At 50.0% G+C, this 19,373-nt stretch overlaps 1 protein-coding gene across 2 annotated transcripts in view; it reads right to left on the bottom strand.

Annotated features, from left to right (window-relative positions):
• CNTFR (ciliary neurotrophic factor receptor) overlaps window positions 1-19,373 on the bottom strand; it is a 208,983-nt gene that overhangs the window by 186,055 nt on the left and 3,555 nt on the right. Inside the window, exon 1 of one of the 2 annotated variants that reach the window (XM_074931792.1) lies at window positions 12,769-12,803. The exons of the other annotated variant lie outside the window; for it this stretch is intronic. Within the exon in view, the coding sequence (XP_074787893.1) occupies window positions 12,769-12,786 (18 nt within the window). The 5' untranslated portion in view covers window positions 12,787-12,803. Of the gene's footprint in view, window positions 1-12,768; window positions 12,804-19,373 lie in introns of those variants that run through there. 2 annotated transcript variants of the gene reach the window in all.

Genomic DNA, 19,373 nt, shown 5'->3' with positions numbered 1-19,373 from the left:
GGTAAGAAGGCCACACTTGCAGCAGAAGCAGAGCAGGAAGCTTGCAAATCAGGCAACAAATGCAATACAGGCCGCGATGCTCCAACCGGCAAGCCCTTTGACACGCATAACTAGACTCATTGCCTCCCAGGGACCTCCACGCTGCCTTCAATTTACAGTTTATGTGACAGGAATGATAGTCACCATCAGGACAGCTTGCAAGAAGGGAAGGGTATGACAGGTCCCCCTGGTGTAAGTGTCACGTTAACACAGGATGACAGTAATTAACACACCATCACCAATGGATTAAGACTGGATGATCATTCTAGTGATTACAGTCAGCCTTCAGCCTCAGCACAACTTCTTGCAATGCAAAAGTCACCCCAATCCCTTCTCCTCCTGATCAAAAGGGGACTGCCAAAGGCTCAGCAGAATGGGTGCTGCCAGTTTGCAGCTTTTCTTTTTTAATTTAAAGTTGTACAGAGAAATTTATGAGGTATTTTTCAGGCTGAGATGTTGACATTTTATTTGCCCAGTATGAGAGCCCTCAGTTGCTTTATTGCCAAAACGTAATTGAACAAAGCTCCAAGAACAGAAAGAGCCTGGGAAAATCTCAGTGACATGCGGCTGGGATGTGCCTCACGGCTGCAGCACACCAGCCCAGCACATGCACATGGGACCCCAGCAGCAGTTTACCCAGGGATTCAACCGCTGCCTTCCTCCAGAAACAAGCTGATCTTTCAGCTGTCACACATCAGTGCTGGAGATGTGCAAGCGGACATCTGTGGCACAGCATGAAACATGTGTCTGTAGACCAGACACTTGACAAGGCATGGCTGGGCAGAGAAGGGATGCAGCGTGAGGCTGGGGTGCACAGCATCATGAAAGAGTCACAGCACAGAGCCTTGCTGGAAGATACCTTACAGCTGCAGGGCTGAAGGTACACAAGCACAGGCTTTGCACTGGTGCAGTGTAAGACACAACACTCCCACTCAGCCCCTGGCAGCAACCACCTCCTCACAGCAGGAGACAGAAAAAGCCAGCGGGCGGCAGGTCCCTAACTTATAAAGGACCAGCTCTTCACAAGAGGTGTAGCACAGCAGTGTGACTCCTGGCTGGAGGATGCTGTGGGCGATCAAGATTCGCTTTCTTGAATCCATGCATTTGCACAGCAGAGGAAAAAAGCAAAATCGCTTTACTTCTGACTGAAGTAAGGAGCCACAGGCTTCCAAAGGCTGGAACTACAGAGTGCATGCTCACCCTGTTCTTGGGCCTTTCCTTGCATGTCCACTGCTGTCCGCTGTCAGGGACAGGACCCCAGGACATTTAGCTGTACTGATCAAGCCATTCTCAGGGAATAAGCCAGCCTGAAGCCTGCAGCGGGAAAGCACTGGGGCAGATATTTTGATTCACATTTGCAAGGGCTTTTGACAGGAGCAAAGAAAGAACATTTTAAGCATTCCTTTCAGCCAGCACGCATCCCGGCCCACGAGACTCCTCCTGGGGCGAGGCACAAGAACAATCTCGCTTTCAGATCAAGGCCTCCTTTGTCACCCTGCTGCAAGCCATTTGACCTTCAGAGCCAGAAGCAAGCTCATATCACAAGTGGTCTGATGGGCCTGGGTTGGGAGCAAGCCCAGGCACTCAAGAAGGACTGCAGCCCAGCTGCCAACCCCAGCATCTCAGCAGTGAGATCAACAGACCCTGAGCCTGAGAGCTCAGCTCTGGAAATGCTTGTTTCGGCTCAGCACATTTCCTCTGACAGCCAGACACAGAAGGTCACCCAGGCCAGCATTTCCATTTACAAGAATATCCTTGCCAAGAAAGAACAGATCCAGGCCAGGCTATGCCAGGGTGTCCAGAGAAGGTCTAAGCCTTTGAAATAGAAGCTAGCCTTCATTTAATTTCATCAACAGCATCTTCACATTTTTTTAAGGGTATCAATTCCCGCATCCTCCCAAGCCCCCTCTTTGAGGGCAGCACCTGCAAACACCTCCTCAATTCATTTGCAGCTACCCCTCCAATTGCCCCACCTTGAAAGTTTGGGGCTCTCTTCCCTGCACCTAACTGCAGAGGTATGAATTACAGAGCACTGCACTTTTGAATGACACACCAAGGAGACAGCTGACCCACACACAGGTTAAGAGCCAGCAAAGCCTCTGCTCCAAAATTCACCAAGTACTCTCGTGTGCAGCCTTTTGACCACTGCTTGCTAGCGACAACACAAGCGCCTCCCCGCACCAGAAACCTCAACAAAGTAGGAGTTGACACAAGTTGTTATTGCTGTAAGATACCTTACATACACCTGTGCTGCCAGAGATCACTCTCCCCATGGGCTGTGCCTTCTGGTCTGCACCAAGCCAGGACCACAGCACCTCTCCAAGTCACTGCAGTGCACAGTCTGCCTCCAAAAAGCTGTGTCTTCTCCCAACCCTCAAATGCTGGGCCCTAGCACAGCATCTTGAACCAGCCAAAAGTTTAAATGCATGCCTAAAAATATCTGCACATAGGGGCTGCTCATTGGTGCAGAAATATCACCACAGGCACCAAGCCCCAGGATAGGGCTCACTGGTGTTGCAATCACCCAGCTTCCCTGATTTCCAGAGCCACCACCACCACCTTTCACCTGGGGCCCTAAAGGACACAGGCTAAGACCAGTCCAGCCAATATTCTCCTTTAAACCTGCCCTGCAAGGACTGAAACCACGACAATAACTACAAGTTTTTACAAGAAGGCAGGAATGAGTTTGAGCATCAGCCACCAGCCAGAAAGAAGTCACAGCTACGTGGACGCTGCAGAAAGTTAATCTTGGACGATGCCTGGGTCAGCATGAGCAAGGCACATACTGGCCTGCATTCAAGATTCTCCAGAAATGGGAAATGAGTGGTGGATGCATCGTCCTTATGCAGAACTGCCACTCTCACTCCCGCAGAGCCCTGTCAGTGTGTTTGCATACAGACACGCACTTCAGGTCCACCAACATAGCCTTCCCAGTCTACCCAGGCACCGAAGTGTTACAATACACACTTAACTAATTCAATTACAACAAAAAAAAAAAATAATTAGGGCACACAGCCTGTGATTAAGGAGAATTTCTTTCCCAACATGCTGGCAACACGCCTGCAATTAGCAAGCCCTTGATTCTTTAAATTCCCCGGAGATCAACAGCACCTGATACCGGCATGTCCTTAGGTCTTTCATAACCCAGAAGGCTGCTCCCCCACCCCTCTCTGTTTCAGCACTGGTGAGATTTTTCACACCTTGCAGCTCAGAAACACTTAAACCTCGGACACCCTGATCCCGGCTCCGCAGGTCACACCAAATCCACTGGTGTAATTGGCAGCACAGGTGGGCCGCAGCTGATACAAGCCAGGGCAAATTACTCTCATTAAAAGCAGCAAAGCAAGACCACGGTCCGCGCGATGGAAGGAAAATTGCTTCCCACGCTGGATCTGCGGAGCCAGCCACCGGGAGGACTGCAAAGGCAAGGGCAGCCCTCCTGCTAATAAGATCCCCCAGAAATGCAAACATTGGCCAAAGTAGCTGCATGAAGGCAGGCCAGGAGGCTGGGGAAAGCCAGATGGCTTTTCCCAGCAAACCACCCCAGCTGCCATAGGGTTAAATCAATGCATAAAGCTATTAAAGAGGCTGGAAATGTTTTAACATGGTTGAGTGAAATTCCTCACACTTTTAAGTCGACAAGGAACCCCATTGGGGCTTAATAGGCTAACACAACCCACCCCATTACAGGTTGTTAACACACACAGGAGCCTTGGGAAGAGGGGCAATTAGGGCTCTCCAACTCAACCTCTGTAAAAGGGACTCCCACCCCAACTTTGAATCCCACTGATGGGTAAGAGGAATGCAGGAAGGCATCATCCCCTTCTCTGCCCCATGTCTTCTCCAGCTGGAAAGGCACAAACAGCAAGAGCTTGCAGCAGGTTGAGCTCTCATCGGGCTGAAGGAGCAGAAAATTGGTCCCCAGGGCAAGGTGCAATGCAGAAAGCTCCCAAACAAACCTCCTCTGCTGGAGGGCATCATTCCTCCCCACTCTATCCCCATGGCACTGTCCCCAGACTCATGGTAGAAGAGCCACTGTCCATCACACAGCAAGAACAAGGAGATACCAAAGCATCTGTCCTGGGGAAGCAGTGGGATCCTCCCCAAAGACTACAGTGCAGTGCCAAAATTATAGCAGCCCTCAATTTCTGCCCTATGGAGAATGGCATTTCCAGCCTATAAATAAGGTTAAGACTCCTCAGGAACTTAAGAATAGGTATATACCAGTTATTTTCCACTGGCAAGAAAACAGTAACTAAAGCTCAGGTATAAGAAGGGTCAGAAGGAAAAGCAGAAAAAAAAAAATCATCGCATTACCTGTTAAACTACCAGGTTAGAGCACCTTGCCCTGCTCTCCTCCAGGCCCCAAGGAGGGCAACTAAAGCTGTCAGCATGGTGGGGTAGGAGCCCTGTGACTGGAGACCTGGAGCTAAATATGGGAGAGAAGCAGCCCACAAAAGTGGCTGCTGGCTTCTCCCATACTTGCAAATTGACTCAGCCACCTCTGAGGAGGGTCTGAAATAATGATCTGCTGAACAGACTCTACAAATTCAGAAACAAGACCAATCACAGTATCAATCCCTTGCTCAGTCCAGAGCAGAGAACAAGTTAGGAAAGGCTCTGGGTGGCTGCAAGAAGGGCTGTGGATGTGGGAGAGACATCACTCCTGAGGAAGGATGCCTAAAGAAGTCCCAAAAAAAGTAAAGAAAAATCCTACATGTGGAGTACAGACATTCTTAGACAAGATGATTTAGCAAATTAGGATTTTACTGTGATGGAGCTGATATTTTTCTTCCTTCCCATAAGAGGGTCAAAAGCTCCCACAGAAAATATAGTAAGGAACAAGTCCCAAGGGTCTACTTCCCTCAAATACCTCTTCCTTTGGGTATCCAGACCTGTCCACTATCACAACATCCCCATTTCTCACAACACATGCAGCCCATCAGGGCTTTGGTTTCTCAAAGATGACATTTCATCTCCTTACCCACCTCAAGAGTGGGGCAAGAGCATTGTAGCAACACCACTCACCACAGACAGTAAAGTGACTGGACTTGTATCAGTCCAGACAGCACTCAGCTCACCTTTCCCCTCTCCTCTGTAGACAAGCACCTACCAAACATTAATGAGATCCCACTCAAAACCCTTTGGTAGCTGTGTGAAGTAAGCTGTGGCAGCATCACTCTGCCACCTCCTCATGAAGAACAGGGTGTCAACTCCAATTCAGCCCAGCACAAGCCCACTTCCTAGTTCTCTCTCCAGATGCCTCCACAGCAACTGTACTCCCATTCTGACCATCATCTGCTCACCATAGAATCTCCCTGGCCCAATGACATCAGCTGTAAGCCCACTCTGTCCCTCCAGCTGCACCTGGCTCCTCCAGGTTCCCACTTCCTCACATGCCCATCACTGCAGCTGCCTTTCCTTGGGCAAATAGGCCCTGCTCAGATCCCACCAGCCTCCAGCTACAAATACTCCCCTCCTTGCATCCTCCTCCAAGACCCCTTCCCAGGATCCCTCTTCCCCCAAAGGAAAACACTGCTCACCACCTATAATAAGGCTCCCCAAGATGCCCATGGGACAGACTAACGTTCATAGAAAAGCCACTTGATGCTTTGCTCCCATCATCCTGAGGAGCCCCAGAAACATCTACAGAAGTATTGCCCCAGGACCAGGTTTGCTGTGATGCCTCAGAAGTGACCAAGCAACTGCTGTGAAGCCACTTGCAATCACCTCCATTTCCTCTGCCCCACATGCAGCAGGCCTGGTCTGCACCAAAAGCTACCTATGCTTGTGCAAGGCAGAGACCTAGAAGCACAGCCCAGCAGGGCTAGGGCATATCCCCAAACCAGAACAAGCTGCAAGTTGCTGCCTTGCCCCGGTCTCTGGCTGTGGAAGGGCAGAAGCACCTGCAAACTCCACAGTAGAGACAAAAAAGCCAAGAAGTTTACTTTCCTGCTGTCCCCTTTCACAGCGATGGATGCTGCTGGAAAAGGACATCAAGGGGACACCTAGTCTGTGCCCTACCTCCCAGGAAGGGCTCTTGACCCGACCACCCCACAGGCAAGACTGGAACAAGCAGCACTAGGAGACATCCAGACCCTTCCAGAAGTCCAGGAGAGGAGCAGGAGTCCCTTGGAGGGAAAAAGCACACAACCAGGCAAGACCCGCATGTTGCTGCAAACAATTCGGCTGGTATTGCTCTGCAAAGACAAAGTGTGAGCCCAGCCTGTAAAGGCTCCAGCAGGTCTCATAGTGCAGGCAACCCCATGCTGTTTTCTGCCAGAGTTAGATCTTGAAGGGCATATGCTTCCTCCCATCCCCCTTCCCAAGGGGACATTACCTGGCCTCGTATCATTACCGTTGTTCAACAGAGATGGAAATCAAGACAGGGCGATTCAAGGGACACCCCAGATTGCCAGGGACACTGCAATAACCCTACTTTTGCCCTGCTTACATAGGACGCACTGTCAAACAAGTCACATGGCCCGGTCTGCTCACCCTGCTGCCAGCATGCCACAGCACTGCCTGAGGAGTACAGAGCGCTTCCCCGCTTGATCCACGATGCATTTGTTTTGTGTTTCAGACACAGGCAGGTCTTATTTGTAAGATCATGAAACAGTCTGAAGCCTTACATGAACATGCCAATTAGATGCTCCAAACCCCATGCTCCATGGAAGGTCAAGCACGTGGTGTGCCATCTTGCCGGCGCTCAGCCGCATGCTCCCCGCGTCAGTTGGACTCCTCTGATGGGGTGTCTTCCGAGAAGGGTTTACAACAGCATCTGACACTTTGCTTTTATGGTACATGAGGAATTGGCTTACAACTGGGAGCAGGGGGGGAGGAAATAAAAGTTGATTTTTTTCGTTTTAAACAGGCAGGCCAGACGTGTAACAGCCTCCCAACTTTGAGCTGTTTTGATCCAGCCAGCCCCCTCTCCACTGAGTTCTGGCAGGAGACAGGCACAAAGCACCAATTAAACAAAGACGAGTTATGCTTTTTCTGTCAAGCAAAAAAGAAAAAGGTGGGGGGAGATGACGCGGGAAGTGGGGGAAGGAAGAATCTAGCCCTGGAGTCATTTTGCTTTCAAAACAAGCTGTCAAGGCTCGTTCCCCTCTCCTCCCATCTCCCACAGAGGAAGAGCGAGGGAGCACCCGTGCGCCTGCCACAGACGCGTGGCATCAGTCACCAGACCACACCATCAGTCACTTGGCGCATCAGGCTGAGCCATGCCCTTGCTTTCCCTCATGCATCCGTCAAAGCCTGTGACAAGGAATGAGAGCAGCTGATTCCTAGTGAACATGGGCTGAGCATGAGCCCCACCAGCTCCACTGATGAGAATCCCCACTTACAGGCTATTAGATGTGGAAAAAACAATACTCAAGAGCAGCAAGAGCTCAATGCAGTAGCTTGTCTGGACACATCACCAGCTCACTTCTTCCACAGCAGAGACATGCACAGCTAGCACTTCTGCCATAGAGGTTACCAGGTTTGAAGTTTCCCTGCATAGCCAGCAGCTCTCCTGGCTGGCAGCTGAGCTCAGGACATGTGCTGAGAGTTTACCCCATGTATTCCATACCACTGCTTAGTTCAAAGCAAGGCAACCTGCCATCACAATGTACTTCTGAGGAACCACATCACCCAGTACAGACACACCAAGCTCTACAGCACTTTGGACACTACCAGCTCTGACGTACTCTGAGCACCTGCAAGCTGTGCCCAGGTCTCACCTGGCAAGTGTTGGTCCTGCAGCCAGCCAGATTAGAGGACTACAAAAATCCCTCCAGGCTTTATTTTTGCATGCAATTGAGGAAGATAAATAGCAAGCACAGCCACTTCTAGGGTGGGAAAGGGCAGCCGTTTTAGCAGCACACAAGCACAAATCCCAGCTTTAATATCTTATTTGCTTCCTTAGCAGACTCCCCTTTGTGAAGCCTATTGGTACCGATTAAGGCATCAGCTTCACTCCCACCTCTTCCTGTGCTCTCTGCAAAGCAGCACACTACAGCAAAGTCACCCCCAGGAGCTAATGCATGCTCTCATTTAAACAGGGTGGCACTCAGGCTGGACTTGCAGCTCCCAAGGAGGGATACCCTCTGCCACGTTAGCAGGGAGCAGTGCACAGCCTGCTCACCTGGGCTGCATCCATCATACAACTGGCACAGATAAGGAAGGAAGAGCATCTCTTCCCCAGCTAGGTCTGCTTGGGCTGGCTTCTAATAAGTGCCCTGCTCATTAGCATGGGGTCACTCAGCTGCAACTGGGCACAAGCACCACTTGGCTATTGCAACACCACTCACGTTCACTGCTGTGGAAGTGTTGAATTTCCTTTAAGAGCTCAGCAACTCTTGGTTTGAACTTAAGGAAGGAAAAAAAAAAAGTATCACAAAGAATTGCAGGATCTCTGTAAACAGAAGAAAAAAGAAAGTGCATCTTTGAGCCTCTTGACCTTGACAATGTCCTCATAATTACAAGACTACTTATTTTCAGTTAAACTCCCAACTATTGAACAGACAGTGTCAAGTTGTTTTTTTCTGAGCAGGTGATTATCCTGCCCAACTAATCTAATGAAAATTATCAGGAGGCTACTGACCTCCTGCTACACACACTGAATAATGCACAAAGCTTCAGGATCAGACAGGCAAATCATAACCCTGCCTTATCTTAATCACTTTCTATACTGCTCCAGGCTTGTTCCACTCATGTTTGACTCTTGTTAGCCAAATGCTATCTCAGTGGAAACCACAGCAGAGCCAGCCCTGAGAACTACACAGCAAAAAGTTACCTCTGCAAGATTTATTTTTGTAGAAGCCAAGAGCTGCAGCAGCAGATATATTTAGTCTTTAAGCTGCTGACTAGCTCCTGAGTTTGTAGCATGAGGTGGTGGTCCCCTGGCACCAGGCTTTGAGAAAAGCAGCGCTGTCCTGCTACTTTTGATGGAAGGTTAAAGATTGAAACAAAAAGAAACGTTTCATGGGATAAGGCATTGGGAGGAAATAATGGGCTCAAAGATAGCAGAGCCTTGCAAAAGGAAAAAGATAAAAAGAGACCAAACCTTGAATTGAGTAACAAGGAAACCTCCCTTGGTCATGTGCTCATTATAATGCGAAAACCACACTTCTCGATGGAAGAAGTCCCCTAGTCAGATAAGACCCCCACCCTCGAGTTCACACAGAATTACAAAGTCACTCCAACTTTAAAGATGAGGCATGTTGTTAAGCATGGGGAACAAAGTGATAAGACACTAACCAAGGGTCATTACATTAAGCATGTATTTGTGTAGTTTGAAGTGCATAGATATGTCACTTGCCTGGATGCGGTGTGCTAGCTTTATGGAATTACCACCTAGCACCCATCTCTGCACAGATACAGATTAACCAAATATCTCAACTGTGTGGTTTTTGGCTCATTGCACACCAGGTAGAAGAACCCAGATTTTGGGACAACATGTTGATGAAGGGTACAAAGAAGGCAATGTCTAGAAGAGGGATACACAAAGGGCCTCATTAGTCCAGATGGGAAAAGCCACCCTTACCACCCCATCCTCTTGGAAACCCCCCTGTTTCTGCCTTCTCCTCCAAACAGGGCTGCCCATCCCCTCTGGAGGTGCCACAGCACAGCCAGCTGCATAAGAAATAGGGGAAAGCAAGAGGACCCAACACTGGAGATGCTCTGTCCCCAGATCAGGGCCCACTGTGGGGGCCAGGGGATATGCAGCAATCTTGTCCCACTTACTGCAGTATGTCCCCTCCTTCAGGGGAGACAAACAACAGCACCAGCTGGAAGAGATAAAAACTACCACTAGCAATTAAGGAGGCAGGACTTAAACAAAGACCCATCAAAAAAGTTACCATGCACTCCCCATATAGTCTCAGCTTGAGCAGCACACACAGCTAGAGGAACAGATTGCACAGTGGTGACTTCAAGCCTAAAACAAGTTTCCACTTGGGAAGATACAGAGAACTATAGTAAAACAAAACTGACTAGCTTCTATAATTACTCCCCAACATGAAATCCCAGCTACAACACTCCAGAGAAGACACCCCTCTTATCCAGCCTAGCCTCACTCTCACAGCACACCCACTGCCTCTTGGTCCTTAAGATCCCCCAGTAGAGGAGCTCCCAGCTTACCTCCAATCACCCCACAGCCCTTGTACACTACTGCTAACCTCAGAAGCCTGCTCCTGCCCTGCAGCCTTGTCTTTCCTGCAAGGTTATCTCCACCCTCAAAACACCTGATTTATCCTTGCACCCTGGCTATCTTGGGACTTGAGTCACTTTTCCCCAGCTGGAGAGGTGCAAAGCAATACACAGGTGGGCGGATTTCTCATATTTAAATGGCCAATTCCTACTCACTTACAACCTTTTAGGAAAAAAAAAAGATCAAATGGTCTCCCCTGAAGTGAGCAAAAACAAAGGCCAAGGTGGGTTTAGCCATAACAGAAGAGGGAGCAAGAGAGATCACAGAAAGACAGGCAGGAAATAACACAAGATTCAGCTTTGTGAAAACACCAGCTAACACATGCAGGGAAAATGATCCAAAGCAGAGATATTCAAAGGGATGCAGAAATCTGGGAAAAATTAATTTCCACAGCAGCAATTGTGGGGGGACAGTGAGCAGGCAGGGCTCTGAAGCTGAGCACTACCAAGGCAGAGGCTCTAACTCGGGTAGATCCCACCTCTGCAGAAGGGAGGAGGTGCTGCTCTGTGGACAAGGCTGCGCCCAAAGGTGTCTTCAGCGGGACGATCCTGTGCCCCAGGGAGCCCAGTTACACCATCTGGGCACAGTATGGCTAAAAGGGTTACCTGGCCAGCACTCAGCAAAAGGAGAGAGGAGGGGTCCTTTGTTTTTCTCCCCTCCTTTCAGTTTTAGAAAGTTGCCTGTTGCTGAGGCATCAGAGATACTTCTGGAAGAAGTTAGAATAGTAACTAAATTCCTCCATCTCCTAGCCTGGGTGACAGGAGCAACCTCGGGCTTCAGGTTGTTGGCTCCAACACTAACTGCTTATGTCACAGCCTTGCTCCATCCACATGTACTGACTTAAAAGTCCAGATACAGGTCACTTCATGTCTCTGCTGTCTAGCAGCTGCTTGGTGAGGACTGTGGTGAGTGCTAGGGCTGCAAGAGGACCATCAGCCAGGTTAAACTGGTATCACCCTACTGACTTATGCGGTATCGTCTGAACTCACCTCTTCTGGAAAATCCTGCTCAGGGACAACTGAGACAGCTCCCAACAGACACCATGCAGAGTCTGGTGGGTGTAAAGTGGGAGGTGAGAGCCTGGCTGTCCTGGTTTTGGCTGGGACAGAGCTCTTTTTTTTTTTTTTTTCCTTCTTAGTAACTAGAATACTGCTGTGTTTTGGATTCAGTATGGGATTTGATATAAAAAGAATGTTGATAATGTACTGATGGTTTTAGCTGTTGCTCAGAAGTCCAGGACTTCTCAACTTAAGTCCTGCAAGTGCACAGGTACACAAGAAGCTGGGGGAGCGGGCACAGCCAAAACAACAGACCCCAGCTGGTCAGTGGAATACTCCATATCACCTAATGTCATGCTCAGTGTATAGACAAGGGTTGGTTGGGAAACTCACCTGAGCTTTGGGTTTCAGGATTCCTTCTTCTCTGGGACCACTACCCAGGAATGGGCTGGGTATTGGTCAGTGGGTGGTGAGAAATCACATTGTGCATTACTCTTTTTTATTATTACTATTACTACTATCATAATTATTATTTAAATTTTATTTTATTTCAATTATTAGATTGTTTTTATCTGAACTTCCAAGTCTTCTTCCCCTTACTCCTCCAACTCTCTCCCCTATTACTTGGGGGTAGGGGAGGGCAAGTGAGTGGCTGCATGGTGTTTGGCTGCTGGCTGAGTTTGAACAATGACACTGGCAAAAGCCAGTAAACTACAGCTGTGTCAGGATTGACTTTATCATCAGACCTGGTCAGGGAGGAGGCTGCACAAGAGGAAGGGATGGATTTAAAACCATACTGCACAAAGCCCTCAAAAACGCTCTGAGGACTGAAGCTGGAGCTGGCTGCTGGTGCTGGGACCAAGGGATGTCTCCACCTCCAGCATCTGCAGCCAACCCTGGCTCTGTCTGCCAGCTGCTCCAGAGCAGAGGTGGCACCATCCCCTTCTCATGCCAGGAAACAGGTGCTGAGTGCAGCGACATCTCCTCCCAGTTCACATGGTGGCAGAAGGTTGCCACTGCCCAAGAAGGACTATGACACACCAGAGCTTGCAAATGCATGTTCTGACTTCCAGCTGGAGACATGTGTCTGTGCTTGTCCCCAAGGCAGACAGCTGCAATAGAGGCATCCTCTGGTGCTGTTCCCTGCCAGCAGAGCATGGCAAAGTGTTAGAGTGACAGCCTCCGGGGACAAGAGAGCAATTTATTCACCACACACGGACAAGTGCTTGCCTTCCTTGCTGAAATCCAGCAGGCAAGCCGCTGATTAGTGTCACTTGTCCTGGTTGCCTCAAGGCAGATACCCACCCTGCTGGGACTCTGCTGAGAACCCACCAGCTCATTGCACTCACACTCACCACTAAGACCTAGGTCATATGCAGGCTTGAGCAGGAGGAAGAGATTGCATGTAGGCCCCTACCATTGCCCATCTCAGCACCTCTTTTCCAGTGCTTTTTTTCTGTCTCCTGCTTTTGAACACCTACCACCAGCTGATTCCAGCATGGCCTGAGCAACAGGGAAAAAAGAAGCTAAAACCTGTTTCTCTTCATGCATTCACCAGTAGAGCTGTTGCACCAGCCCCCACGTGTTACTGCCAGCGACAGCAGAGGCAGGAGGAACCCAGCTGAACTCCAAGGCAGGGATGGAGCAGGGTGAGCTGTTGCAGGGCCAGCACTTAGGAGAAAAGCTTCTTCAGCTTGACAACTCAGCAAATTTGATCTGGAACTGGCAAGAGAGAAAAGTAAAGCCTTTAAATGTCATCTCGGGAGTTTGGCTGCCAGAAGAACTAGAGACAGACAGACAGATAAGCACAGAGAGCCGGATGCCTTGCTTTGGTCTAGGCAGGGTATTTATTAATGTGTCCCGCAGCTGGCATGAGCTGTGAGCAACTCAAGAAATCTGGTTTTCTGCCACCAGCTCTGCTCTGGGTCCTCAAGGAAATCCCAGAGCCACTCCAGGTTGCAGTTTCCCCTCTTCGCAGGCAGTGATGCTTCCCTGCAACCCCAGGGGGTGGCAAGGTTAAAGGCTGACCCTAGTAATGCAGGAAGCCTCAAGAAACCCTCCAAGCCTAAATGCAGACGTGCAATAAGCCAAATTTCTTGTTTGGGTCCTAGACCCAAAGACATGTCAGACCATCTTTCTTGTTGTGAGAGGGAAAGTCAAAATTATCAACCCATTTCCTTTGCTATTGACACCTCTAACCTGGGTAAGTCACATCATCTTCTCTTTCCTCCCTCTGACAGCCCTGGGGAGATAGCAAGCCCATCAGTGCACAGCTGGCTCTCTCCTGTGCCTAAGGCAGCCCTACTTGGAAAAAACAGCATTGCTGCCCTGACTGCAGATAAAGATGTGCCAAAACTAGGAAGCACAAATATCATATGCCCTTAAAGTCAAGGACCCACCATGGCTGTTGGCGACGTTCATCAAGGAAGAATTCTTCATCCCTGCTCTGCAGAGGAGCAAGCTAGGGTGAACCTGACGTTGCTGATCCAAAGCAAAGAGGGCTGGGGTGCAGCAGATATGCCTATATAGCAAAAAAGCACTGCGCAGCATAGGGATACAGAGTATCAGTGATCCCCCTCCCAGTACTCATCCCTTCTAAAGAAGCCCCAAAAACTTGGTGTTTCTCAGCATTGCTGGGAGGTGGCAACAGGCACTAAACCAGAGCCCGGCAAGTAGGGTGTGCCGATAGGAAATGGCTGATGTCAGCTTGCTGGACTTCTGAAGGATGGGTAACTTCACCAGGAGATCCCAGGTGCGTACTTGGGGTGTCCTGCAACACTCGGGTTTCACAGAGCTCAAGCTGCACCTTCTCCCGGCAAAATAACTCCAGCTGTGGCCAAAAAGGGGAAGCCCTCAAAATGTTCTGGGATGTTACAGAAATGCCCCATCAAAAGGGCAATGGGTTTCTGCTAGGTGGCACAGCGTATCTGTGGCATGGCCAGAAATACTGTCCAGCCAATATGCTCCCTCCTGCATAGACTTCAGCATTAGCCAGTGCTCTGTGCCCCGTCACAGTACTTACTTTCATGCACGAAATAAAAACTAGACTCGCCAACATACCCAATGGGCCTGTCAAACTAATCATGTTAGGAGGACTGGAAACACACCAGCAGCAAGAGCCAGCCCCTGCTCCAGAGCCCTTGCAGAAATCATGCATCCAGGAGACGGAAAAGCCTCTGTCGTTCCCGGAACCAGGTCAATAAAAGCGCAGACAACTCCATCCAGAGAGAGACTTTTTTTATGAATCACAAGAAAGAGCAGCTTCACCTCCCCCAGCTGCAAATAGGTGGGCAGGCACAAGGAGCCAGCACGGAAACGTGTCTGTGCAACACGTGTGGGGAATCGGCCGCCCTGCACATGTCCAGGGTATGGGGTGAGAGGAAACTGCTCCAAACCGCGGGGCGGGAGAGCTGTGAAAAACAGCGGCTGCTGTTTGATGCAACTTCTCCCACCCCCCCAGCTGGTTTCCCAAATCAAACAGCCTCCCACCAATACAGGCGTTTAGCGTGCCAGGGAGAGAGAGGACAGGCTAGGCAAGGATTTCAAAGCTGAGCAATCCCAGGCAGCTTTGAAGGGCCTCATATTCAGGGAGAAAGAATAACCCACCCTTTTGGGAGCAAAAAATTCCAAAGTGTACTTTGTCCAGCTGCCTCCAAAATCGTCCTCTCCCCAAATCCATTTATGGGTTATTTGTTATTTCTGGGTGCACTTTTGCTGTAATGCTGTTATTTCTAGAGCTCTCTGCTAAGTGAGAAGCCTGGAGGACTGGACAGAGCTTTTTTTGAACAAATTTCAGAGCAGCAGCATCATTTTTTTCTCTCCTTCTTTTTAATGTATTTATTTTTCAAGTCCTTAGTTCAGATGCACAGAGCTTAAATCACACATTGGCAAAGCCTGGCAAAGGCTCTCTGCCCTTCGCATCTGAGAACCACGCTCTAACCACAGGAGAGAACGTGTCCTCATTATCACCAGCATTTTTTAGGCCAGGGACAAAAGGACCACAGTGCAGAGAGTGTACCTACATTCCAAGCAGACATAAGGTTGTTTTATTATATGTAATATTGTTTAATTTCACAAGTGAACGCTCACACCTGGCCCTGAGGAACCCAGCCCAGCCTGCCTTGTCCAAGCAGGCAGGCAGCAGCAGCAGATCCCTCCTCCCGCGCTGTCAGCTTGCAAAGTTCCAGCAAAGAGAGCTTTAGACCTCTCACAGATGATGCCATGCAGCATGCAATAGCTGCTGTGCCTGCACGGGATTTGGACAGGAATCAGCCTGGCTTGTCCACAGCTCTGCTGCTGGGCATTTTCAAAGTGCGTAGCCTTGGTGGTCACCTCAAAAGAAGCTCTTTCTGGAGCAGAGAAGATGCAGTGGTCAAAAAGCAGTCACCTTCTCTGCCTCCCCATCCATCACCTGTAACATGGCACAGCGTGCAGCACTGGGAAGCCATGGCAATAGCATGGAGCAGGGATAGCTGGGTGGGTCAGCCCTGCATGGCCATGGCAGGGTCCTGCAAATTACCAGGTCCAGTCTCCAACTTATTCTCACCTGTGCTGCAGCGACTGGGAAAGACACCAGAGACCACAAGAAGTAGGAAAATACCAGGCGGCAATTTCGTGAACAAAATGCACTCACTGGCTTAACACCCACATAATTAAAAGCAGGCGCATCCCGTGGTAACTGCTAGCACAGGGATGTGCCTGGTTTTGTGTTTGCTTTAGGGGGCCTGTTATACTACCTACAAAAGCAAAGCTGGCCACCAGTCCCTTTGCAGAGCAAGGCTGCTCACACCACTGACAAAACAGGCAGCTGACCCTGCCTTGCCCCCAGGATGGCCTCTTCCCACTGAAACAGGAATAACAGCAGCTCCTTCCTCCCAAGGAGGTCTGAGGCATCCATTGCTACTCCCAGAGGTGAGCATCACCCTCAGGGGACATTTGGGTGCTGAGGGGCTGGAGACGAACCCTCCTGGAGATTCAGAGGGCTCTGACAGCGGTGGGGACCTCAGCCCTGATGGAGGAGAGGATGCTTTCACTCACTGATGCCAGGAATGACAACGGGCCCTGCCCTCCACGCTCATCCACCAGCCAACTCCCTGGCTCCACCTGGCTCCTACTGGCACTTAGCACTGCTGGTGGGAATGGGCAACTTACACTGTCCTCTCCTCATGGGGCAAAGTGAACTGACTCAGTAAATACCAATTGACTCGATGGATAAAAAGCAGGGAGTGAGAGCAGCCCTGGACCAGCCCCCCAATCCTCCTCTCGGAGGGAGACCAACCACCCACCACCCAGGTTTGGGTCAGTGGAGGTCCCCAGGCTGCAAGTCGCTTCCAGCATCAGGGCAAAGTCTGTCCAGCAGCCTCTCCCTCTCACTCTAGCATTTCTTGAGCTGCTTCCCCCACCAGTTCCCCCTTCACAGGGTGTGTTTCATAGTATTTAAATACAACCAGGTCTGAGCAAGCCAGACTTCAGCTGATCCCATGTCCACTCTGTAAGGCAATGCAGAGAGGGGTCACGATCCCTCCTCCAGCTGCTGCAAACACAGCCACGACTCCAGTACAGCATCATTTACTGCAAAACCTTACAGCCTTTCTCCTCCAGCCTCCCCCGAGCAGGGAGCAGCAGAACGCAATCCGCCTGGGGAAAAGAGAAAGATTTCCCACATAACAGGCACCGGTATTAATTCTTCCAACTACTGCGGCTTTCCTTTCATTCTGCAACTTTATGAACAACACTCGATACTGGCAGCAGCCCCGGAGGTCATTGTGAGTCACCTGAAAGAAAACAGCTTCTTCCAGTGCCAGCATCCAGGCAGCCTCCGAGATGAGGGCGGGAGCCCTGGCCGTGCAGCCACGCTGCCCAGACGGCTCACAGCCACACCGCCTGATCAGCAGTGCCTCAAGAGGGCTTCGATGACATCTTTAGGGTGTCACGGCTAATTAGAGCCCTGACTATACCCTCTAATTAGGTAACACCTTCAGACAAATCACCCTCTCCTCTTCAAACCAAGTCACGCTTTCGGATACGATCCCTAATTGACTTAAAAGTAGACTCGGCACTTTTGTCCGGATCTCTTTCCACTTTACAAGGCACTTCAAAATAGATAAACCCCTGGTCGTCAGCCCTGGCTCAGAAACCATCTGGGAGAGTGCCCCTGCATCTGCACAGGCACGCACCCACACGGCCGGACACAAAATCATCTCCATCAGAGGCACAAAGCAAACGTACTGACGCAGCAGCGTCGTCCTCCCCTGATCTTTCATTTCCAGCCGTCCAGGTGCTACTTTCAACAACAGTCAAAGCCTTTTCTAGGAGAACAAGAGTATCTGCGATGCGTCAGTGTCCTACTAAAAATATTGCCTGGGGGTTTGCGAAAGAAGCAGTGCTCCAGCAAAGGAGCCTGATATCTGGTGACAGAAGGCATTAGAAAACCTAACCATTTAGAAATTAATATGCCAGAATGTTATCAAGCATGAAGATTTCAATCCAAAAGCTTGATTTCTGTTTTCATTAAGTAATGAATAAACTGAAACGATCTGAATCTTTTCAGTTTCCCACTAGCACAAAATTTTAAGTAGATAGGCAGAAACCCCCCCACCATCATAACTGCAAATATGCTGAATAAAAACTATCAAAATTCATACAAGATAAATATTGAGTCCTTCCAAGCCTGCTATGAGAACAATGTCTCTTTATTTGCTTTTCGCAAGGTTTGTTGTAACAAGATAGACTCCAGTATACAGTGTTTTAATATACATACATGCATTCACAGCTGGAATAATAGATTTTAAGCACAAAAGACAATATTACAACTCAATGTATGCAGAAATGCGTAAACATACCTTCAAAAACACATTCTTTGCACCCTACCCCGACACCTACATGGACACGTATGTATAATATATACACATACACCCGCCCCAGCCATGTTTCAGATTGATTAGAACCATTCATTAAAATCAGACTCTCTAAAGTTTCTGCTGGTTTGGGAAAACATGACCCTGAAGAGACATCACGTGTGAACTTAACATACAGCAGAAAACAAAACCGTAACACGCTGCGTCTTGAAAGCCAGCCCTGAATCTAATTTAATCCCTGCTCTGGACAATGCCTCCGGAGAGGCATTAAAACCATGCTAGGTGTTTTCCTGGATTTCCCAAATTCCCCAGAGATTCCCTGGCACTCTGGCTGCGTCCATCTCCTCCTCGCTTCGGAGATGTTTCCGGCTGAGCGCTCCCATCCTTACTCCTACTGCTCCCAGGGCCGGCGAGGCAGGGATCCAGCGGAGCATCCCGAGAGCCGCGTCCTGCCCTCGCCGCAGGACGAGTTACCCGGGGGCAGCCCTTGGGGTTTAACGCTCGGATTCCTGCAAAATGTGCGGGGGGATGGTGTACGGGCTTGAAGGGTCAAGAGCGGCTTTGCATCCTCATTCCCCATCCCCTACAAAGGATTCCAGCAGATCTCGTGCCCCCTAGTGTCATCCCGGCGAACGGACCGGCACTGGGCACCGGGTACCACCCGGCCCAGGCGGTGCCCTGACTTACTCCACAGTAAAGCCGGCACCGTGTCCTGCTGGTACCGACAGCACAGTTAAATGCCATTTCTAACAGTTCAGGGGAAGGGCAGCGTGAGCTCGCTGGCCCTCCCGAGCACCCCCGGGGCAGCAATAGCCCCCCAAGTGTCCCCATATTCGGCATAGTGCCGCCTCCGTTACGGTCCCGCAGAGCCTCAGCAAGGTCTTGCCCCACCAGCAGATAGCCCGAGTGGTGTCCCTGGCGAGGGGCCAAGAGGAGGAGGCAGAGAGCATCTGCGGTGGACACTGTCCAGAACACAACCCCTCCTAAAAATAGATGGTCCCTGGAAGGGCCAGGGAATGGGAATGCTCAGTGCAAGGAGCTCAGGGTTTGGGATGACAGAACTTCAAGGTGCATGAATGCGAGATACCACCGCCTTTGCTCAAAGTCGCCGCTTCTTCCCCGTGAGAGCACCTGTGGCATCAAGCTCTGGCCATCAGCACATGAAGCAATGCACAAAACCAGCCCAGAACCCAGCATCCCTGCCTGCCAGCCTGCTCTGACCAAGAGACAAGATCCAGTATCTCCTGGGAAAATCCCCATGCTCGCTGCAATACTAATGGG

Source organism: Athene noctua, chromosome Z (genome assembly GCF_965140245.1).
Source record: "Athene noctua chromosome Z, bAthNoc1.hap1.1, whole genome shotgun sequence".
NCBI classification, from domain to species: Eukaryota; Metazoa; Chordata; class Aves; order Strigiformes; family Strigidae; genus Athene; species Athene noctua.
This window is presented reverse-complemented; position numbering and strand designations above follow the sequence as displayed.